Genomic DNA, 24,692 nt, shown 5'->3' with positions numbered 1-24,692 from the left:
CTTATAATAAAGAATTTTTTACTCATTGTAGAAGTCAAGACAGTCCAAGCAACCCTCAACCATCCCCTACATCATGTTGGTTATCCTGCAGTGAGAGAGCCAGTGTAACGGAAAGCTTAGAGTTCTGTAGATAGACGGGGAAATAGTTTTTAATTTTAGATGTGTTAAGAAATCCTGGACAATTTCAATATAATAGGACAGACAAAATAACCAAAAATAAAAATGTAATATCAGCATTTACATCGGGACTTGTTTCCTGTAATTCTTCATGAACTGCTAAATAATAAAGGTCACACAGAAAGAAAGTGGAAGTGCGAACTTGCCTTAGATTTTGGTTTCTGTTCTTAGGTGGATCTGATAAATCTCATAAATGTTGCTGACAGTGACCCAAACCAAAGGGGTCTTCACGAGGGTCTTCACCTTTTTTGTAATTGGATGACCCATCTGGTTGAAGACCCCCAAGCCCTGCATACTCTGAATATTTATTAGTGCTTCATTAGTAGTTTTAACAATGTTATAATTGACATTTTCTTACATATGTTGCAAATTAAGGCAACTAATGGGGTCTTTTCCAGTCTTGCTTACTCACATGATAGAAGGGATGACAACAAATTAAGAGTGAAGTCACATAATGATAACTGTGCAACGAGTAGGGGTATGACCTTCAGCAAATAAGAGCTTTGTCCTGATGTTGGGTCTTCAAGCCTGAGAGCCTTTGAAAAAATATGCTCACCAGCCTTAAACAAGTTGTTGACTGTGTCTGTTTCTGTGCTGGTTAATGGCCTGAAGTTTAAAAACAGTGGTAGCACTGGGCAAGTCTGAGTATAGGGAGTCATGTTATCTCCTGCTTGACAGTTCAAAAGGACGCAAGAGCGCTGCCAGAACTATGTAGTCAGCCATTCCCTCAACGAGTCTAATTGGCTATTAATACTCACACGTTGCAAGTTAAAATCTTGCTGCAGACTCGCTGTGATGGTATCTGCCTCAGTGTCTGTCTTTATTCAGCACTTTATTCAAGACACATCTGTATCTGGAGTTGTTATAAATGCACCTGCTTCAGACACATTCATTAGCTCCAGCCAAGTAGTGCAAACACACTGACAGCGAGTTTAAAAGCTGGAAAAACTTGGCAACATTTTGTGTATAAAGAGAGTTTAAAAATAAATGTGATTTATATTGTTTTTGTACAGTTGTAGTGAAAGCCACCGTTAAATTTACGAGCAAAGCTCAGCCAGGTTTGGATGTCTGTTTTGCATGTTTGCCTGTGCAGTTAGTCAAATATGGCATGTTGTATTCTAATGTAAGATAAGAGGCAAACTAGCAGGTGTTTGTCTTGAGTGAAGGGAGTTTACTGATGTAATTGTCATTACAAAATCAGATACACGGAGCCAATTTTGCAGTTGCCGAGTTACATTTCAGAACGTTTCACGCAGACTGGGGCGCCTGAAGCAAGTCGTGACTTGCCTAGCAGCAGTTGTTGGTGTACACACACGTGCTTGTGTTTGTTTTGACGCCTTTTCAAATATGTCTGACTCTGACAATAATTAAAAAACAAAACAAAACATCTGTACATGCACGAGTGCACTGTGAAGCATTCCCTCCACTGTTGCTGTATTTTTTTTATCCTTTCGTCTTTAGCTTTCCTTAAAGAAATGTTTTACTTTCCCGGTGTTGTGATTTGCTCCTTTGCCTCTTGGATCGTGATGCTTGACCTTCTCGCTCCTCCCCATCTAATTTTTCAGGAGAAACAAGACCCAAGCAGCACCTCTCTGCAGCTCCGTAATGAGATCCAGGTAGGCGAAGACACCTGCATAAGAGTAGCACTGAAATACAGTCAGATGTCATTGTTACCAAAATTCTGACACGTGCCTCCACCCTCTTCCTTGTCTCTCTCTCCAGGAATCTTTAGGCTTCAGCAGCGAGGTGTCCACTCCTGAAACGGACAGAAAGTAAGTTTCCATTTTTGTCCCTGATAAAATGTGACTGTAGCAAGTGCGCATCTATGAAGTATGCTTGGATTGAGATGTCTGTCTGCTGCATTTCCAAACAATTTGCAGCCTGTGTCTGGCTCATATCAACCTGTGCATGCCTGCACACAAAATCACACTTTCTTCATGTCCACGGCTAAATATGGAGAGAAATACACACAGCTTCAGACATTATATGTGGAACCTTGGGGGGGTTTTTTGGGGTTTTTTTAAAAAGCAGAAGATGCTAGTTTACGTGTGCAGATTTGCTCTAATGATGGTAATAAAACATTACCCACTGACTATTTAGAAGGTCATTTTCAAGAGAGTTTAAAGTTAAGGAGCAATCTGCACTAATGGACGAAAAAGATGTAGTTGGTCTTCCATGCTTCTCTGCTCACATTGCTGCTGCAGTTAAAGGAAACCCAGTGACTGCTTCCTCTGGCTGACTCGCTTGGACCAGCAGCCATTCTCTATTCTCCAGGCCGTCTATACTTCCTTCCTGCCTTTGTGTTCTGCGATGTACAGGGGGGAAGACGGAGAGGGTGATGGCCAAAAGATTAGAGCAAAAGAGCATGAACGAAAGAGCAGGATGGAACTGGGCATGGGTGGGGTTCCTTTTTACTGGATCCTGTTACACAAAAGTATGTGTGCCCACCATGAGGTCACTGTTATACAATGCTATGCAAATTTAAAGCGATCCAAGTTGGCCGAGGTTGGCTAAATGGCCTGATCGCGCACACACGGTCGCTTTATGGCCACGTATGTTTGATAAATGAGACGGAATGTTAAGAATATATTTGTTTCCTCATGACGAGTTGTCTAGTAAAGACCTCGTTACAAAATAGGCTCCTCGGGCAGTGTTGGTCATTGGTAGTGATAAAGAAAACCCCCAAATTTTAGGAAAGTAATCAGCCCCGGTGGAGCTGCCATCTTCACGTGATGACCAGCGAAGTGCATACCGCAGACATGATCTCTATTCCCATGGCTTTATATGTTGCACAGACAAATGCAGTAGATGATGGGATCCAGATGTCAAAATGACGTCTCTCTACTGTTTGAAAGAGACCCTAAAAGAGCCCCTAACTGTACTATATTATCCAATTTCTTACTGTCAGTCTGGTTTTTTTCTCATGCATTGCATGGTTTCTCTTTCCCTTACCATCACCAATAAATATATTCATATATATATATGTGTGTGTGTGTGTGTGTATATATGTATATGTATATATGTATGTGTGTGTGTGTGTGTGTGTATAATATAACTTGTAAACCTACCATTCTCTGAGTTTTTATTCTTAAATTACAAAACTTCCCACATCGCACTTGTAATAACCCTCTTTGTTTTAATCTATCAGTCACTGGCAGCCTGTCTGCTCCCACTCACCCCAGTTCTCTTCTCTATTAAGTTGTCCATTGTCCACTTTCCACCATGGTGAATGGATTTCAGGTGGAGTGATTTATCATGTGCAGGCAGACCGATAGGCATGCCCCGTGCATTCCTGGGACCCGATTCCTTACAGCCGCACAAAAGGCACGCTTGCACGTTCATGCGCACAAGCACGGGTACCCCACTGTCGCCTCTTTGCGGGACAATAGCAGGCAGATAAGATTTCTCAGTCTTCATCCAGGGGCTGGAGTCACCCTTCTTTTCCCTGTTTCTATGTCACTTTGTTGGCAAGACGTGGGCACAGCTCTGATTGTGCCGGATTTACAAGTGGTGTTGACAGAGAGCTCCTAGAAGGCTGAAAGGTTCAAGTTTGCAACATCCTGTTTTTGGAAGCTGATTGGTTGGTGGATATTGCTGTGCAGAATGGGCACCTTGCTTATCAGTGAGGTTAAAAAAAAGAGGTAAATGGATTTTGATGAAAAGGCACATGCAGAAACAGAATATACGAATTGCCGGCTCCAGCTGGGTTTGAAAATGGTAGTGCGCTTAGAGGCATCTGTGCTGCTGGAAAGCGCAATAATCAGATGGAAGAATCGGTTTCAGAACAACAGCACCACGTTGGAAAACTAAAGCACCTTGTCAGCACATTTACCTTGTGCTGGTGAATATTGTAGCCTTAAGTTGAACAAAGTAGACGGCAAGTTGAACGACAGGAAAGTGCGCTCGTAGTTGAAATCCGTGTACTTTTTCAGCTAAGCGCATAATTTTCTATTTTCCTGCCTTCCCTTTTGCGGTGACCTCTCTGACTCCCTAAAGAGGTCGTCCCTCTGTTCTTCCTGTGGACACTGCTACCGTCATACTGTCACCTCTCATTGTTTCGTCAAGAACACCGGGGATTGCTTTGCTCCAGGTGGCCAAGCTTGTAACCACACAAAAAACACAGTGTCTGTGTACAAACGTGCGTCCATTCCCGTAATTTCACCTGAGCGCAGTACAAAAAAAATGGCAGTAAGATGCCATTAAACATGAGCTCACACAGCTGTGTTCAAATCTTCCCATGTGCTGGTTTATCATCATCTGCTCTAGACAGCACCTCTGTCACGCAGCATATGAGCTATATTACATATCTGCAGTAGTTTCGAAGCCCTGTACTGTAACACAAATGGTACTTGCAGCTTATCATTTTGAAAATTACTCACAAACACATCATTTTCGGAGCGCAAACCAAGCATTCACGCATAGTGAATATGGGCTTAAATAAGCAAACACATGGTAACTTTAATTTTCATATTGTACACACATCATGAGAAGCAACCTGTGCTTGTCCTGGACAGGTTCAACCCAAAGTAGAGATACTGTATGTTATACAGTACCTTTGTTAGCAGTTACATGTTCCCTTCTCACTGCAGAGAGGAGAATTGAAATAGGAAGGCATGCCAAAGATTTAAGGTTAAACCAATTAAGTTGCCTAGCCACACTATGCTGGGTTAACACACTTTTGGAAGACATTCAGGCTCCTTTAGCGAGCGGATGTGTGCGCGTGAGTGCATGTGTCTGTGCGCTGCATGGGAGGTTAATTTATAGAGCATGAAGGTGGGGTGGGGGCTGACGATGCCGCTACAGAAAAGCTTCTATTGAGGGAGTTCTTTTAGCATTAGCTTTGGCCCTAGCCTGTCTGGGAGGGGGAGCAGAGGAGTAAACCATACAGGCATCCATTCAATTAGCATCTCATTATGTTGCCATGGCAGCCAGGCTTTAAGCCGTGCAAAGATTTCCCGTTGCACCTAGACAAGGGCTACCATATTTGAACAAATGTACGTGGTCGCATGCGCGCGCATACAGGGCCGTGTACCAACTGGAGAGGAAAAGTGACCTGTTCATCTTGTTTTGATACCGTCACTCTCTTTCATGATGCTTCAGCGACAACCACCTGTCTTTGTGTGTGATTCAGCAGCTGTATGCACGTGCGCAGTTGGCTGAATTCACAGACGGGTGTGTGACGGTAAAAGAGCGAGACATGCCTTCAGAAGAAAGATTAGCTTAATAAGTCTCTTAAGTTATCAGCTGGATAAATTTAAAGTACTCTGTTCCCCCTGTGATTCATTTCCATTTAACTGAAAGAACAGCTTACAGTGTGCAGCCAGCACCACTCATTATCACTCCCACACTATATTATACATCTAAACATACCTTTACAGTGTTGTCACAGGGCCTCTATTTTGCAAACTTTGCATGAAAACTCAATAACTCACAACTTTGAAGACAAAAATAGAGTTCTTGATGTGGTTTGTCAACTTCTGCATAACCAGGGAGTCAGCTGAGATCCAACATGCTGCTGAACTTTCGAGAAAATGGCGAGAGGTTGCTCATACATGGCTTTTTCATCAGAACACCGCAGTTCATGTTTTACTAGAGGCTTTTACTTTTTTTTTGAGACAGATTTATGCGCACATTGGGGTATTTGTTTTTACTCACGCATTTTCCATTTCTATCTCTCTCTATGCCCTTAGTTTCAGTCTCCCATCTCTCTTCCTCGTGACTGTCTATCCTGTGGAGGGAAGTGGAAACACAAACAGGCTGAGTCTGCCCTGTGGTTTCTCCTCCTCCTCCTACCCCTTCTGTCTCCTTCTGTTTCTCTATTCCTCAGTTCCTTACTTTCCCTCTTCAATCTGCACACCACTGTTAAATGGTTGTTCTTCCATTCGTCTTGTTGACCTTCCTGCTTTCTGTACTGCTCCTAAACACTTCTGTATTACTGCCATCTTCATCTTACCCACTTGTTTTTGCAGCAGGGGTGTCGTTATCCACATCTCTTTTCCTCCCTCTCCCTCTCAAGCCTCAGGAGCCTGGTCTAAATCACTAGTCATCAAGTACCATCACTGACCCCAAGTGGTGGATACACGGAAATGCAGACCCACTCCCTGAACATTTATAATTGTCGCTGAGCATCAGTGTACTTTTTATGTGGTTCGCTGAGATTAGAAGAGACACTGTAAATTTTTCATTTTTTTTTTAAACAGTGATATTTTTCTGTTTTCTTTCAGAATGTCTCTACACAAGTCCAGCTCTGAAGATGGATCTGGAGGTAAATAGATTTCAAGTCGATATACAATTATGCCACCTTGAACACAGCTGGACTTCCAGTAATGGTGCAAAGTGTCTGGGCTAAATTGCCTATTTTTGACACTATCTGTGGGATAGTCACTACGTTTTGATGCTCTTTTAGGGTAACCATAATCTCCTTGCTGTTTTTAACACGTTATTTTCAGATTTCGATTTTGGTTGCGTAGGTGAGGCAAAATACCTGTTTATGTAAACCTCCAATATCATTTTGCATGTCCTACATCAAGCAGGGTGGAAGCATAAGTGGGTACCCTGTGGGGTTTAACCTCAGGATCTCTCACACCTAAAACCAGCATCATACTCGCATCTTTATTCACACCTTCTCAGGTCTGGACGATGAGGCAGCAGAAGTTTGAATGAAGTGTAATATTGCATTTTAGTTTTACATTAATTAATTTAGTAAACCTATAACATTTTAGAGTTAAACACATTCCAGTCATGGGTAGAGCTCTTATGAAAACAGTTATATTTTGTCTCCTGTGCTCAGGAGAAGGTTTGTCAGATTTGAGAAGTAAAATCCTGATGATGTCATAGTGGGATCGTCAAGTTTGCCTTTGATATAAACTCAAGCTGTGGTTTAAAAGACACGGACATTTAGACAGAGTTCAGACAGAGTAATTCTAATGAAATTCCATTACAGGATTAACCATTGTAGAGTGCATGCTAGTGTTTAATAACTGAGTTGTTTTGACTGACCTAGTTTTCTTATTTAAAGCACTGAAACACTGAACCGAACAGTCTCTTTCCTGTATTCCTGAAACAGCAAAGTGTATAACCCGGTCATGTTTTCTTGCTTGTGTGTAACCTCGTCTTTTATTTCCTTCTTTAAGGTAAATGGGACAGTAAGAAGAAGAACAAATCTTTTTGGCAGAACTTCCGCAAATCTCAGCACAAACCCGTTGTACGACAGACGTCCAAAGGTTTGTGCGGCTCTATTGTACACATTAGGTTCACCGAATATTTGTTGCTTCGTGTTTTCCTTTTCGCTCATTGGTCTTTACCACAATCAGGAGAAGATATTGGCTATGTGGCCAGCGAGATCACCATGAGCGATGAGGAGCGGATCCAGCTGATGATGATGGTGAAAGAGAAGATGATCACCGTAGAAGAAGCTCTGGCTCGGGTAGGAACCTCCCGCATTGTCTCTTGCACTTTATCCCCTCCCTCATCGACCCTCATGCCCCAACGACTGATGGGCTGTAATCTTCTTTAAACCCTCCCTTTCTCCATACTCCCTCAGCAGCTCTGGCTTTCTAAAACGACTTACTCTTACTAACCAACCCCCTCCCTTTTTACCCTATATATATTCCCTATATATATATATATATATATTTTTTTTTTTTTTTGCGCCTGCATTGTCCTCTTTACACACACAGCACACACACATAACTCCAGACTTAATGGTGTCTCCAGAGGTTGAGGAGTCCAGGGATTTTGGGGTGAGAGCTCTTGGAGTGTGTGGGTGTGTTGTTCAGCTCATACTTGCGAGGTTGACGGTCATAGTAGCTCAATAGCCCCATCTGTTGGAGGGATTCTGTGGTGCATTGTGGTCTTTCTCTTTAGTTGGACATGGTGGAGGATATTCATTTGGCTGTCCTATCCATTTTTTCCCCCAATGCACTTTCATTTTGATCTGACTCTCAATCAATATCTGTTGATTGGTTTGTGACTTTTCTGTCGTCTCTTTTTTTTTTTCTTCATCTCCTCCCTTTCTGTCAGTTTCAATTTATGATGCTTTTCTCCTGGGTAGCATGCCGGGCCATCAGAGTTAGAAGACTGGATTGCTCTCCCAAAGGCAGATGTTAATTTTCCCTTTACATGTCTTTTTATTTTCTTCCAGGATGTTGATTTTAAATTGGAGGATTTTACCTGTCTTATGATTGACATTCTGTCCAACCAATCATAGAATCTGAAAAAGAAAAAAAAAATGGTGAAAGGATGCAGAGACCTGTTTAAAAATCAGTAACCTTGCTAATTTCCCTCATGGTCACCGACCTCAGCCGTCAGTTCACAACCTATAGTAGCCATTTTATCCTCGTGAATGCACACTGCTGATGTTTTCCAGTCTAGTATATAGTGAGACATAGCATGCTGGGTGAGAGTGGGTGGTCCCGCCCTGTTCCTCTGCCTCTCTGACCTCTTCTTCTCCACGTAGCTGAAGGAGTATGAGCGCAGCAGACAGTCCAGCAGTACTGACACTGCAGAGTGGGCTGACGGATCTGCACCCAATCTAAACCAGTCCTCAAACTGCAACGTAAGTACACCCTCACCCCTGCCCCTTCCTCCGTTACCCCAGCCTATCAAAGCCTTGATCTGTTCCCTTTTACTCTCCCTCTTCTTAACACTCTCACCTCAGCCACTCTCACTTTGAGTTTAAACTTTCACAGGAGAAGGATGGGATGTAGAACAGCGACATTGAGTTGATTATATATGTGAATGTATGTGTTTATCCAAATGTGAATGATTCAACTTTACTCTTGAATTTCCTTTTTTTTCTTCCTTTATATTTCTCTCTCTGTTCTGCATTCGATAGCCAAACTACAACATAACTGCCTCTGCATACGCATTCTCTCCACCATGTCAAGTGCATCCTAGTAGTATTGATGTTGCCTCTGAACATTCCAGTTCATTGCTCAACTCTGGTTTTCCTTAGGCTCTGCTCATTTTTTTTTTTGGCAGTCAGAACAAGAACTGTGCAATTCACTGAAAGTCCTCTTCCATATTTTAGTCATCAGTTTAATCCTCGCCTGGGCATCTCATTAGAAAATTGTCCCAAGAAACGTCATAATTGGCTGCTGCAGTGACAGGGAAATTGTCTTGTGGAAATTTAGGGCAGGTCTGTTTACATCAGTTGGTTGTAATTGTAACTTTTGGAAAGCCAAGTGGAGAGGCACACAAAATCCTCCCCAAAACTTTTGCAGCATTCAGCATTGAGGATACTTGATGTTCGAAAGTCGGCTGCATAACGGCGGCTATGTGTTCAGAGGTAGGAGCGCCGACAATCACCTCTTTGTTGGCCGCTGTTTGGATTTTGATGACAATCAGTCGGTTCTTTTCTTTGCTTGTGTATTATTATGTGCTGCTACGTGTGTGTGTTTTGCTTGAGTGTTTTTTTAAATGGAGGTCAGCCTCGATGCAGAATCGAGACTTGCAGTGGTCAGGGCAGTTGTATGTGAACACGCAGATGATAAAGAATGTACTGTATGGCATCGCATGGGAATAGCATGGAATGTTTTATGCGTGACCCACTTTTTTTTTTCTTTGCAGGAAGGGAATTTATACAAACACAAAAATTCCAAGCTCTCTGAAAATAACTCCCGCACACATGTATGTTGTTTTGAAAAGAAAATGGCATCGGTTCTTCACCAGAGTCTCAGTTACCTGTCCTGTTTCTCCCCTTTATCCACCTTTGTTCTGCAGACAAATACAGATTTCAGTCCAAGCAGAGTTTGAGTACCATAATCTCTTTCATTTCAGTGAATGAACATGCATCGGTGACTAATGCTCTAGACTTTTGCACATTCACCCCGTGTGACTCCTCAGCTTAAGTAACGATTGCATTCATATGGAAATCAGATCTGCATTGCCGTTTCTTTATATGACTGAATCAGTAACTTTATGAATGAAGACCCATGCCAAACAGTTTTCTCACACCATCAAGGGGCTCCATTATTTATTCTTCTGGGTAACGATTGATGATATCCATTCACATGGAAAAATAGGTCAATTATGCCATGCATAACTTGTATCTGTTATCTGGTTCTTTGATGTAGTGCAGTATGCTGATCAGCTTGTCAGTCTCCTAAAACTTTCTGTTGTTAGCGGCTCACTTCCTGTGGGAAGATGGTTGATCATTTGGGGGATTTTACAGACTTGAGAGAGGACGGAAGAGTTACAGTACTGAAGGATTATTGTGTAGCAGAACACACAGTTTGGCCCTTGGAGGCAAATGCTAGAAGCCGAGAGGAAACTAGGGAGACAGAGACTTAAGATAAAGACTCAGCCCCCAAGGCCAGGAAAGGGGGAGCTATGCATCTCCCTTTGCCCCATGTTCCAGAATTGGCCATTACAGGAAATATTTCTTCTCTGCTGGGGCCTCTATTGGTGTCACATACTGCTCTTTCTCCTCTCTAGTGAATAGAATTAGGTTAATTCCAAGATCAGTAGATTTGCTCGTCCGTGCATTCCTGTATGCTATATACGGACACAAATATACAGTTGATGGTTGTAGCTGAAATGTTTGCAATAAACCTATTTTTGGTTGCTCTGTGACTTTTCTTCCGTCCCGATGCTGTTTTTCTCTGGTCTTTTTTGCCCCGGCAACGGAACCTGCATTCCAGGGCTGGCCATTAGCGATTTGGGGGCCAAGGCAGGGTCAGAGGGGCTCAAACGCTGGGATTGTTCTCCATGCACAACATGCCTTTTCTCTGCTAGCTATGAAGCACGACCCTTCCAAACAGTCCCTCATTCCTCTGAGCTAAACAGGCTGCATTTGTGTCTGCCGGCATGTGCACAGGGGCACAGATATTATTTTGGATTGTGCATGCGAGGGAATGTGCTCAGGGCACTACGGATTTGATGATCCTGCTTGATTGAATTATGGAATATTAACACAGGAAGTGCTGCCCTGCTTTTTCCAATATAGTGGTAAGTTCTATTGGTTTTCTGAGCTCACTGTTAGATTTTCTTGTAAATGCTCTTTTTCTGTATTTGCAGAGACATTTTCGTGTGCCTGAAAAGGACGTTCAGTCGTAGCTTTTGTTTATAGATGTTTGTAAAGTCGCCGTTTGCATTTTTACTTTTCCCATGTTTTAAATGGCAGCCTTTTGGCCAGCTTGATTTATGTCCTCGTTTTGCTAGGCTTTCTTTCTGAGTTTGTCCCTATTCCGCTGTTTATGTGGTCATTCAAATGGATAGTGCCTCTTGGGAATGGGTTGGGATTTATGTCACTATCTCCTCTAAATCTTCTATTCATTAGAATTGAAGAAGAATCACATCATTCAACTCTGATGTTGCTAGGGCATTAGCGCTGCACATAGTTCTTAATATGATAAAATGACATTTTTTCCAAATTTTTTAAACAAAGACTTGCTTTACATTGCATTTAATGAAACTGATGCACTCAACCATCACCCAGGGTGAATGGCAAGTAGAAAAAGCTAACACAGCAGTCAGACCAACATGGTTAAGTTGTTGGAGGGACAGTCGAATTGGGTTTCTTAGCCTGTTTCTGCAGGTTTGTCATCCACCCAACGAGTGGTCTGGTGTTCTGGGCAGACATGGCAGAAGACTACAGTTTCAAAAAAGGAAATATCCTGCACACTGCTCAAGCTCAGTATAAAAATGTATCGATGAAAATAATGTTTCGGACCCTTGGGGCCTTCCTTGTATTCGTGCAGAGGTGCAGGACAGTTGTTTTCCTGTGGGAGTTTCATTCAGTGATTTAATGTTAAATGCACAGTCTATCACAATATCCACATATATGAAAAATATGATCATGTGTGACATGCGTTATCTATTAATAAGAAGGGTTACATCAGACCTAAAACGTAGCTCTGAAAGCGATGATAAAGTGGAAAGCACGGACTTACACAATGACACTTTTAGGAATGATGTGTAGTTTTTCCCTTTTCGCGTTGGCAACAGTTAAGGTTTGTAATACTTGCATACCTGCAGAAAATGAAAAGTCATCATGTTGTTGTGGCCTTGGTGTGGTGTTGTCTGGGATTTGTGGTCACTGTCAAATGTTTGCTCAAACCGAGCCACAGTTGTTAACATCATCCTGACTATATGTCAACAGCGTCTGCGCCAAGCCTGTGGTCTGTTTTTAGGGTGGCGGAAAAGCCTTTTTTTTTTCTTTTTTTTCCTCTTTGCATAAAACTGCGTGTTAAAATAAAGGCAGAAATGTGCATGCATATTATTCTTGTCAGATTTAGAAGCGTGTGCATGCTTTTCTAATCTCAAACACTGACAAAAAATGGTTAAAAAATGACTACATTAGTACAACAAAAGCAAATGTTAATATTCTGTGTTTTGGGGACAAGAAAATTGTAAGTTTTCTTCCCACTTGACCACATGAGGGTTAATTTACTCAAAAAAGTGTGCATGGAAAGTATGTGACTTTTTTTTTTTTTTTTAAAGATATGGTTGTTTATGTGTAGGAAAAGATAAATACACTTTTGTCCTTTTGCAAAAGATGTTCCCATGAATGTGAGCTGGGAGCATGTTTCCATGAAAGTGACAACAAAAAGCTTTATCTGTTCTCGCAGCAGTCGAAACATCACCACTACGAAACAATGAAATCGCAGTGAAAGTAATGATGCTAATAAAGATGTAAAAAAATTATAACACTGAGAACAATATATAAAAAGTGAAATTAAATAGAAATTAGAGTAAAAAAAAGTCCTGTGTGTGTTGTCTGTGTGTGTCGTTTAAATAGTGGTTTCCTCTGAAACAAAGTCTTTGAAGGCAACATAACTCTAGATAACCTATTTTTTTTTAAAAAAAATACTGATTGATTACATCATTTGGTTGTGTCACTTCCTTCAGATCACATGCCACCTGGTTTGTTGTTTTAGTGCATTTCATGTCTCAACTGAATATGACCTTCACGCAATGCAGTGTGCCACCATCCCTCCAATCCTTCATCCCTCACCTCACTAACTTTGCCACCATCCTAAACAGAGCTCCACAATCTGTCACGTTGTAAAAGATCTCTTAAAATCTCAAAGCATATTCATCCAAGTGTTTTACCTTCTCTGCCTAATCATTTGAAACCACCTGTTTCTGTTACAACTGCAACCATGAATTGTTATGCTGAACTGGAAAGAAATTTTCAGTGTTAGCTTTTTTTTCTTTATGTATTTCTTTATTTAGTTTTTGCTTTTTATTGACCCTAGCTACCTTTCCTCGTCTTCTTCTTTGTAATATCACTCTCTCACTCTCTCTCCACCAGTCTCGTGAACAGTCAGATGATGAGCAATCAGAGGACTCTGTGAAATTCAAAAGGCTTCACAAATTGGTTAACTCGACACGCCGGGTCAGGAAAAAACTCATTAAGGTGGAGGAGGGCAAGAAACATGCCTCCGAAGGTTTGTGATTCTGTCTGGCAGCAATATATTCATTTGATAACTTGATTATCTTTATGATTTATTACACACTCCAACCAGCTAAATAATGTTAATGTAATTGGATTTACATTAATTTCAATGAATAACTGCTGTAGGCGTTTTAATGTTTTTGGGGTTTCCCGATTCTCAGATTTTAAGAATGTACATTTTTTTGATGGGTAGCTAACTCAGGCAGACTTTCCTGTCTAACCCTCCTGAGTAACAAACTTTCTAACTGACTTTTTGTGTTTCATTAGATTTTCTGAATCTGGAGACACCTCCCACCTGTGAGGACAACACCGCTCTGTACACTGGGGTTCTAAAGAAGCCCCCTTTACACCAGGAGGCGTCTCTGCCCTCACTCACCCATGACCAGCTTTCTCTGGATGGAGACACAGATGGCCTGACGACCTCCCCTTCCTCCAGCAGTTTGGACACCTGGTCTGGACACAAGCTGGTGAAAACGTTCAATAAGTCTTCTAGTACCCACGGTCTTATCCGGCCCCCCAGGAGGACCCCAGCGGGCTCCAGTGCCCTGGGAGGCTCTATTCCTGGTGTGACAGGTAGTGGCTCCTCCTTCTCAGAGCTCGATGGCTGTGGATTGGACGATGATGGAAAGCTGTCACGCTCCACAACTGATGGCGAGATGAGGAAGGCCCTGAACTCCATCTCCCATGGGGTAAGTAGCAACGAGGCCCTGTATGCTTTCTATGGCCTGACTAAACCTCGCCCCAAACCCCATTCCCAGTCCCGCCTTCTGATCTCCCTGGATGACGGTCCGCAAGGCAGCCCCAAACATCAACCTGCCAGCCGGCACCACGGCAGCTGGACGCACCGGAAACCTGATCCCAACTATGCATACTCCACCAAGCACCTCCTGTACCAGCGCTCGCGCAATGCTAAGTCCCCCATTTCTCCACTGTCAGTCACCCCATCCTCCCCCGTCCGCTGTGATGTATCCAAATCAAAGGTTTTTGGAAGTGGGGGAGGGGGCTGGGTGTTCCCCTCTCGCAGGCTGCGTGGGCGAACAGCTGTCAGTGAGCTCAACATCACCTATGTGGTAGAGCGGAGCCTGTACGGTCACCTCAACTGGGCACAGCTGGTCCGCCCGGTTACACTCAGCCGCGCTGAGCGGCGCTGTCTATTGGAGGAGGACCGTGAGGCGGACAGGAAGTGGGCGGCCAGCGTGGACCGCTGCACCAAGCGTGTGCTCTTGCGCATCCAGCAGAAGTCTGTGAGTTTAGGTCTACAGGTTTAAATCGGCCGCCTCGTGTGAGAAGGACTCAGTGTGCTTCAAAGTTGCAGAATAGCCCAGAGGTTTATAGGTGAATGTCGCACAAACATACACAAATAAGATAACAGGTCAGCTGTTACATACCCTATATTAAACGTACCCATTTAATATAGTGTGTGTGGAAACATGCAGGTATTGTACACGTTCTTTTATCTTGAAAACATCAAAAGCTGGCATATCAGTGACAGACCTAACTGCCCTTATAAGAATGCCATCTTCAGTGACCTTTAAGCGAATGCCTTTGCCTTCAAGCCTTTTTATTTCAGCTGAATATGAAATGATTATGGAAAGCGCAGTGCCCTACTTGGGAGGTTAAGTTACAGCAGAGGTTTTATAAGTGCCTTTTATAAATGTCAGATCCCTGAAGAACACATGCACTTACAGATCAGTAGTCGCACTGATCCCTGTGGGTGCAGGGGATGTTGTACAAGCTCGGAGCTGCTCATCCTCATAATAACTGCAGCACATAACATTCAAAGACGTATTGAATGGGTCGACTCGTTAGGTGAACTTCAGTGACATAATAGTCGCCATACTTATTGTCTTGCACATTTATAAGGCTGTAAATAGCAACAAAATGATGGAAAGGTCAGAAAACCTTAATCATCATACAGTGATTGTAAAAAGCCAGTAATGACTTTTTTGACTTTAACCCAAATGAAAGTAGTCTGGTGGAATTTTAAATATTTTAGTTCTTTTTGGCAAACCTTCCCTATAGAGGTTTGTCATGTGAGGTTATGAGGTTATTTGCACGTTGATCGAAAGTTGTCCACCATATTGGACATGATACACCACCAGTTATTCCCCAACTGGTTGAAGAGTGGTTGCAGAGTTCCACAGTGTCACTAAGCTAAAATTGCTCGCAAAAAGGGTGCTGCATTTTACATAAGAAATGCCACCTTGTTTGCAAACACTTGCTAACTGCTAACCAAAGCAGCAGTAAAACTTACCACGAAAACCAGAAAAGTAAAAGTTCTGCCTTTGTGCTGCAGTCAGCTTGTTTCAGAAGATGCAATGGTTAATATGAAGGCAATCGGTCTTTGGTTTCCAGTTTGTGTCACAGTTTCACTGCCGTGCAACCTACAGGCGGAAATCAGCTAGTGACCAAAAAAAGGTTGTTGCCAACCAGATGGGGAATACTAATTTTGCCCTGACGACCGATGGTTACCAGATGGTTGTGGACTGGTCTCTAGGCTTGTGTGACTCTGGCCTTATTGCCTTGACTCTGCATTGTCACCATAACCCTGTCACATGTCGAAAATGGTGGACAATTTAAAGTCACGTTGCTAGTAGTCATGTGTCTCAATAATCTGTGTATACCAGCAGAAATAGTGACACATAGAGGTAACGACGTAGTAGCGCTATCCTGCAGCTTTGAGGGTACCTGAATCCTATCGTGTTCTAGTGACGTCACTGGAGGTCGTTCTCATCCAAAAACTTTGAATCCACTTATTTCTGTTTTTGCTTTTCGTCTTCTTTTTTGGCCCGTGCCTCTATTGCAGATGTGATTTTTCTTTTTCTTCTCTTTCTCTGTAATTATCTCCGAGAAACATCTTTTTTTTTTTTTTTATCTGGGTGCATGTCCATTCCATTGAACACCACCATCACATTCAGGCTTATTTATGAGCATCTTTGCAACAGGTTATGTTTCCTGGAAAGCTGTGGCGTTGATCGCAGCATTAAACGTAAAGTAGAAAGGCCATTTTCTTAATGTGCACCGCTCGCCCGCTTGTTCAGGGTTGAGCTGAGCAGTTTTGTAATTGCTCAGAAAGCAAAAGGGAAATGCCATCACGTGCCCCACTTGAACTGTGAGCGTTGTTGGCAGATGCTTTGTGTGCATGTCCGTGTCTCCATCTTTGTGTTTAGAGTTTAACTTAGCAATTCAAATGAAAGAATTTATTTTTTCTTTACGTGTCAAAGTCCTCTGTTGTGTCTGCCTTTATTTAGTTTTTGATCTTGAGAAAAAAAATCCACATTTCTCTGTCCTCTCAGCAGAAACAGTTGGCTCTTTCTGAAAATGTTTCTGGCGAGACTAATATATTGTTGGCTCTATATGTTGTGCATGTTTGCTAACTATGGCCAACTGCATTGGGTTGAGATGCAAGGAATATATATATCCACATGTAAAAGTAGCTTAGGCACATCAAGAAAAACGTAATGTTGTCCGAGCATATCAGGGACCTTTCGGAGCCGACAATATAACAGCTCATTTGACTGGGACCAAGCAATAACTCGCAATTTTAAAGAGGAGCTCGTATAAAAGTTTGTTACATCATGTCTGTTGGCTGTCTGCAGTCCCATATGACATCATGCCCTCGCATATATGCGAACCATACATCCATGCGCATTAATCAAACTGCTGCCGTGTTGTGCCGAGCATGAATCACTGTGAGTTGACTCGTTGGGTGTGGAAGGGGAAGTTCTGTAACGTGGCCTGGTGAGTGTGACTCATTTGATTGTGTTTTGGCTCTCCCTCAGAGAACATGCAGCTTTGGAGGCTTTGACCTGTCCAACCGTTCCCTCCATGTGGTCAACGCAGGCAACGAGGCCAATGTAAGTGGTAACATCTTGTAAAACAGAAGAGCACGAGCTAAACTCTCCTGCTACGCTTAATCGCGCTGATTTCCCTTTTGTTTTTGGGATCTCTCTTGGTCCTTGTCGTACCCTGTGCGATCTGTAACGTCTCATTCCCGTCTCCTCTCATCTGTCTTTCCGTCTTTTTCTGCTCTCGCTTTTCTATCTTGTGATCACAGAGTAAAGAGCAGGAGGCAATATACAGAGAAGTGGTCAAATCCCCCACTACGTCTCGGATTTCACTGGGCAAGAAAGTCAAGTCGGTGAAAGAGACGATGAGGAAGCGCATGTCGAAGAAGTACAGCAGCTCTCCTTCTGAGCAGGTTTGACATAAATATAACATGGATGCAGATCTGGATGCAGTTTCTGAATGCTTCATTTGTCCCTATCTTGGCCTTATTTTTCCTAGTATTTAAAATAAGGCTTTTGAAAAAGAGTCCTATTGTGTACACATCTAAAGGATGTTTGCAGAGTAAGCTGCTGCATATTCTGTCCATCAGCTGTGGCTGGGTTGGGAGTATTTATGTTGGTTACAAGATAAACAGAGAGGACTACGTCACATTCACATTTGGATTTCTCTCTCTGCTGTTCCCCTCCTGGACTAAGTGTCTTGGGTGGGGTGTTTGCTTCAAGTTGAGCTCAGGGAGTGATGCAAACCTCCCCCAGGCCAGCACTTAGGAGATGGAGAGTTAAAGTATGCGAGTCTAAAAGGATCGTCTCCTTTTCACTGACCTAATTTTTCTGGGCATCTACTCACTTTACCAGCGGCCTGTCCAGCTCCACAGTTTGATGTCACCTCATAGGACGTGTCATTAACATGCAGTCGGCCATCTGCTTGCCATGGTGGTCAAAGTGACCCAGATATCCTCACATGAGTCATGGAGATGCTGGTTGAGGAGGACTGAAGAAAGATGAATTGCTATGTCACAGTTTGTCAGCTATTTGATAAACCACAGTGCCACCTAGTGGATTTATGAGACACGAACAGCAAATGTTGACCTGTCACTATATAAAAATATGTATCACTGCTCCAAAGTTTACCTTCATTTCTCCAAAAGTTGATTCTGTTCCTCGGGACGTAGCGTCTCCCACAAAACGCTACGTCCAGATGAACAGAATCAACTTTTGGAGATTTACTTACCTGGATGATTGAGCATATATCAAGATGTTTACCTTCATTTAGAAATCCGTTTGATTTTCAAAGACATTTTAATCAAACTCATAAAGCCTGATGTTTGACCTGCACTAAGGTAAAGGAAGAACATAATAAACTTTATCAAGTAACACAGTGTGACACTTGGGAGCATGGGAGTGATGCCAGCTGAAAATGGGTCTTCGTACATGTGCTCTTAAAAATCATAAATGACTAAAGCTAAGAACGAGTGGTTAATATTTACATCTTTCTAATCTGTTTTCTTTCAAAAAGAAACTGCACTAAACATTTGACCGACTGTCGATAAAAAGATGTCATATTTTTATTGTTTTTAGACATTCAAAGCTTAGCTGAGAAGACCAATAATCAAAGGTTTTTCATCTAGTTGTTACTAATGTGTTTCCTCATTTGCTATTCTCATTATGTTTAATGATTTGATTATGGTGTGAATAAATTAATGGGTTCATACTGTTTTTGTTTTTTTCCTCACGCACGCAAATGTTTCACCCCTAATCCTGCTAGCTGGTAAAAAATTTGATTAATGGCTTAAACAAGAAATGCTGACATCCCCTGTCATACCCTCACATGCATTTTAACCAAGCTATGATTGTCTCCCTTACGTAATTTCCTTTTTTTTTTGTTGTTATACATCCACCTGCTGTTTATCACATGCTTTCGTCTCTTGAATGCAAAATCATTTGTGCCTTTCTCTTCCTTCGTTACACATCTGGATCTCTCCTTTCCATTTGTCTTTTAGTCCAGTCCAGATGCAGCCCCTGGTTCTCCACAATCCCCTCTGCCTGACACCGACTCTCTCGAGAAACCGAAGCTTAAGGCCGGAGGCTCTGTGGAAAGCCTGCGCAGTTCACTCAGCGGACAGAGTTCAATGAGTAAGACTTCTTTTAAAAGAACCTTTATTCAGACAAGGGTTTGACTGTGCAAACAGCTGCTTTCATATTTTTCCTACCAGATTCTGAATAAAAACTGTATTTAGGTTCTTTCAAATCAACAAATAATAAGGACAATTTATGCATTTGCATAGATTTAAACAAAACAAATAGTTGTTTTGAAGCAGCCACAACACTAGATGGTGCTTATAGCATTTGCTGCTGGCTCGTTCTTCTCTGCTTCAGTTATGATTTTTGTGGCATGATTATACCCAGACCTACCACCTGATCCTTGTGTTATGGCCTTGGAGTTTTCAATTTTTTTTTCTTTTAATCTCTTTAGCTATTTCATTTAATTACATTATTTGGAGTCTTCAACCTTGTGTTTTTTTGTGAAAAAAATACACTGCATCACTTCAAGCTGTGGCTGAAATGAAGACTTGGCCAAGTTTCAGTGAGCCACAGAGCAGACACACAGGCCAGCATATGGTAATGATTAGACAGGAAGTCTTAGCTCTCATATTCCCACACGTCGACATGATTTCAACACACTTCACTCAGAATCAGAGGGAATGTGCTGTTTTTCCCAATAGTTTGTTATACAAGTGATGAAAACCCAGTTTTAAAGTTTCAATCACTGTAAAAAAGTAAAGCTACCTGTTACCTATTGTCATGGTTATTGATGTAGAGTGTAATGGAAGGCCGGCACTTTTATTTCGAGAAGTTTAGTAATGGATTTATAGGCAACTATTTTGTAGCTTTTAGCTATTTTGCCTCTCTATGCTCAGGTGGTCAGACGGTGAGCACCACCGACTCATCAACCAGTAACAGGGAAAGCGTGAAGTCGGAGGACGGCGATGACGAGGAGCCTCCTTATAGAGGACCATTCTGTGGCCGTGCCAGAGTCCATACAGACTTCACTCCTAGCCCCTACGATACGGACTCCCTCAAACTGAAGGTATTATTGGACACTGACGGTAGTGTGCAAAAGTTTTGAGCCACCCTTCATATCTCTGTTTTTCTACTGTGGAGCCAGATTTTCTTTTCATGTTTTTACAGTGGTCTTGAGCAATAGTTTTTTTCACTCCTTTTGAGTCCAGTGTTAGTCTAGTTATTGTTGGTTGTTTTACAACTTAACACTGACTTATGGATCACCTGAGCATAAAAATGCTCCTAAGCATGAACCAGTCTAACAGCCTGTCACAATAACGCATAACGTGTTCCCATTTCTGTAGCGGACTCTCAGTAATAATAACAAAATAATATTTTTACCCAAACAAGCTGATTCTCAAAGCATTATTATGTTGGCATAACCCGGCATGGTGTGCAGTGTTCCCCTAAAAAAATTGGAGGAAATTCCTCAAGCGGAGGACACAAGAAATGGCAGAACTAAATAAAATATCTAGCGCAGATGAACAGTATCTGAAAGTCGTTTCTTTAAGAAATAGGAAAAAATCCAGCAAAGACCTGGCACCGCACATCTGTAAGGTGCGATGATTTGCGACTGCATTTTAGCCAGCGGTGCTTGGCATCTTGTCTCAACTGATGGAATTATGCATGCAGAAAACTGCAGCCCTATTCTGACTTACCATCAGAAAAGCATCTGCTCTATTTTCAGCGTGAGAATGAGCACAAACAAAACACACAATGGATGGATGGCTCAAGACTTTTGCACAATACTGTATGCTGCCTTGTAACGCTGAAAGTTTTTCTACTATAATCTATTTACAGATGTAATAATAGGCTTTAAGCATATTCCTTGCCCTCACAGAGACATTGAATCCTCTATCAGCCAAAGCGGTTTGAAACCTCAGGTTCAAATTTAAAACGTCATGCTCAGCTAACTTATCTTTTGTCCAGCGTGGCGATGTGATTGACATCATCAGCAAGCCTCCAATGGGAACGTGGATGGGCCTGCTGAACAACAAAGTAGGCACCTTCAAGTTCATCTATGTGGATGTGCTGAGTGAAGAAGAGGAGAAGCCCAAAAGGCCAGTTCGGAGGAGGAGGAAGGGCCGGCCACCCAAACCCACTTCAGTGGAAGAGCTACTGGATCGTATCGATCTCAAGGTACACTACCAGCCACATTTTGCCATGTATTGAAAGTGAAGTGGCTTTAATGTAAAAAGCTACATTCGCTGGTTGCAATCAGTCGGCTGTCTTAACTGGATAATAAGCCCACCCATCTGGCACTTCGGTAAAAGCAAACAAATGCTTTGAAGCAAATGAAAATATTGTGTTAGGCAAATATCTCAAGCACATTTGCAGACAAGCGGAGATAAATATAGTATGTCTAATTACAGGCTGCACAGCTTTGGATGGTTGATTTGCCACTGACGCATAAACATTAACACCCACACTGTGACAGCCACACCCCGACAAATAGTTCGCATCTTTCATCAAAACCTACACATCACTGTGAGCGTGATATCATTTCCTCCCACCCGGGCAGCCAGCAGGCCTCACTTCCCCAAATAGAGAGAGAAGTTTTGTGTGTTGTCTCTTTCATCCCATTCCAATTTGGTGGCCAAGCCGCAGATTAAAGATTAATGCTACTAAGCTGTGAATATGGCTCTTATAAGTGCATCAGATTGCTCATGTCCTCCCAGATTTGTGCAGTGGGGAAAGGATGTTATACATCAGCGGTCCCCAACCCCCGGGCCTCGGACCGGTACCGGTCCGTGAGTCGTTTGGTACCGGGCCACAAGAGTTGAGGCTCAGGTGTGAAATGTATAGTTTTCAGGGTTTTTATCAGTTTTCAGCGTTATTTTGTTATTGTTTTTATCATTTACTCGGTTTTCCTTGGTCTTTTCACGTGTGTTATGAATAAATTTTCTTTTTTTCGGTACTGGTACTAGTTTTATTTTGTTGTATTTATCCGCGACACCTTAAAGGCCGGTCCATGAAAATATTGTCGGGCATAAACCGGTCCGTGGCGCAAAAAAGGTTGGGGACCACTGTTATACATGATATACAACCACAGTGCATTCATTTTTACAGGTGGTTTAAGTGGCAAAGAAAACGTGAGAAATAACTTCAAGCTCAACATTTTTCTCGATCTCTCCTTTTAGCCTGCCATGTCATCTTGAGCCCAGTAGCTAGAAACCTAAAAAGTGAAAGTTGGTTAGTGAATAAGGAAAAAAGACAAAATAATCCATTATCTTCAGATCATTTTTGGCTACCTCAGTGGCAGACAGTTTTATACTAGAATGTAAATCAACTGTAGTGAATGCCTCAGTAATCTTTTATAGTTCCAGCCTTTCTCAAGTTTTCCTCCGTTGCAGTATCCATCCCAGCAGGATAAGCTATCTAAGCACTAAATATTCTAAAATTGAGCTGTCACAGGCCAAAGTAGTAGTATTACTTTGTGTTTTTGGAACTTCTAGGCCAACATTTGGTTACACTGGAAAATCAGATTTCAACAGGGCCTCTCTGTAACTGAAGTGTAAATCTCCTCACCCCTGTTGTTTTCCACCAGTGGACTCTGCCAAATAGTCTTCGGATGTGGAGCGTGTTTACATATTTCAGCTGGCACAAAAACACGAAAAAAATTGGTGAATGAGAGGAGCCAGCTGCCTGTGTTTGTGTTAGTTGGTGGTCCTTTGTTTAGTCCCGCATCATCCAGCAGAAACGGGACAGACCAACCTAGTTCTCTGCCCTGGACTCCAGCGCTGTAATTGATGGTCTTGCTCATGACACACGGTCTCAATATTTGTCCAACAAAAACGTGTGGGTCGCACAGGCGTGGAACCGAGCGATATTCAAAGTGGAAGCGGTCGCTGTGTTGCTGTCAGTGTCGCTCACACGGGGTGTATCCCAAAATAAAATCAAAAAAACTTTCATTGTGTCACTTCAGATAACACAGTGGTTTGAGTGACTTGCTTTAGTGTGTGTTTGTGTTGGTGGGTAATACATTGACATCTGTGGTTGAGAAGTATTTTGATGAAACTCTTTGAACCTTCACTTGTTCCCACATGTGTTGGTTTCCTTTTCAAAATCTTGCTTGCCATTTTGGTCACAGCCAGCTGTGGCCATGTTCTCCAAGATGGTGATGCTAGCTCGCTAATACTGCTACAACTGTTTGGGTGTTTTTTTTGGTTTCATATATCTGTCACCACTGCAAATGTTGCGCTACATTAAAATGTGTCGACAGATTAGCAGCCATAACAGAATTAGCTGTGGCGTAATGTGATTACATGGCACCAAAAGTATCAAAATAACAGTTCAGATGTTGCCCTGCAGTTTAAAAATGGAGACAGGAAATTATGAGCAGATGAAAAGTATCTGTTGTACAAAAGTTCTTCTTTTTTTGTTTTAGTTTTTTTTAACCTGGTGAATTTTATGCTTCTGCTCCTGGTCGTGTGACTCGGATCAGTGTATTTTTCTTTAGTCTGCTGCATTTATTTTATTTGGTCTTTAAACAGCCTCGGGCTTAGCTTGTTGCTTTCTCTTGAATAGGATTACATGCCCACTTTCTTGTTCAATGGCTACGAGGACCTGGACACGTTCAAGTTGCTGGAAGAAGAGGACTTGGATGAACTGAACATCAGCGATCCTCAGCACAGAGCTGTACTGCTCACTGCAGTGGAGCTGCTGCAGGAGTATGACAGTAAGTAGACCGTTTAGACTGTTTCCATGAGTTTATGTTTTTGATTGTGGTTTTTTATACAAGGACATCTTCATGTAACCTCAAAATATTGTTGTGTGCCAGAGTTTTTAGGATAACAGTGAAGGAAACCTGACAAACTGAAATATAAATTTAGATTTATGCAGCAGCAGATTACAGGAGCCAGACAGGGAAAGGGAAATCTGAAGGAAGTGACTAAAAAGTGGTCCCTCATTTATCGCGGGAGTTACGTTCTAAAAATAAGCTGCGATAGGTGAAATAGATGTTTTAAGGCTGTAAAACCCCTCACTACACACTTTATACATTTTTCTCAGACATACATGAACATTTTCTCATTTTTCTCTCTTGCTTAAACACTCTGAAAGTTCAAACCTTCGTAGAAAAATAAGTCCAGTGTTATAGAATGAAACCAAAACATTTCGTCGACATTGTTGTGTTTGTTGGGGAGAAAACTTACATACAACATACACTACAGCACTTCAGAGTCACACTGCTAGCGATTGAAGACTTATGTAAAGTTGACAAGCTGAACGCATTCTGTACTGTACAGGAGACACGGCACGAGATT

At 42.1% G+C, this 24,692-nt stretch overlaps 1 protein-coding gene across 5 annotated transcripts in view; it reads left to right on the top strand.

Moving 5' to 3' along the window:
- The window catches only part of sash1a (SAM and SH3 domain containing 1a), a 165,006-nt gene that overhangs the window by 130,333 nt on the left and 9,981 nt on the right, over positions 1–24,692 (top strand). For 2 of the 5 annotated variants that reach the window (XM_006797044.3, XM_006797046.2), the window contains exons 3-16: positions 1,743–1,793; positions 1,900–1,949; positions 6,402–6,442; positions 7,311–7,400; positions 7,491–7,603; positions 8,636–8,734; positions 13,436–13,571; positions 13,847–14,823; positions 17,362–17,436; positions 17,637–17,780; positions 19,368–19,500; positions 20,286–20,455; positions 21,358–21,567; positions 23,956–24,106. In XM_006797044.3, coding sequence (XP_006797107.1) covers positions 1,743–1,793; positions 1,900–1,949; positions 6,402–6,442; positions 7,311–7,400; positions 7,491–7,603; positions 8,636–8,734; positions 13,436–13,571; positions 13,847–14,823; positions 17,362–17,436; positions 17,637–17,780; positions 19,368–19,500; positions 20,286–20,455; positions 21,358–21,567; positions 23,956–24,106 — 2,440 coding nt within the window. The remainder of the gene's footprint in view (positions 1–1,742; positions 1,794–1,899; positions 1,950–6,401; positions 6,443–7,310; positions 7,401–7,490; positions 7,604–8,635; positions 8,735–13,435; positions 13,572–13,846; positions 14,824–17,361; positions 17,437–17,636; positions 17,781–19,367; positions 19,501–20,285; positions 20,456–21,357; positions 21,568–23,955; positions 24,107–24,692) is intronic. The other 3 variants (XM_006797047.3, XM_006797048.2, XM_006797045.3) reach the window with 2 other exon arrangements.

This window comes from Neolamprologus brichardi, chromosome 15, assembly GCF_056152115.1.
Source record: "Neolamprologus brichardi isolate AB-2024 chromosome 15, ASM5615211v1, whole genome shotgun sequence".
NCBI lineage: Eukaryota > Metazoa > Chordata > Actinopteri > Cichliformes > Cichlidae > Neolamprologus > Neolamprologus brichardi.
This window is presented reverse-complemented; position numbering and strand designations above follow the sequence as displayed.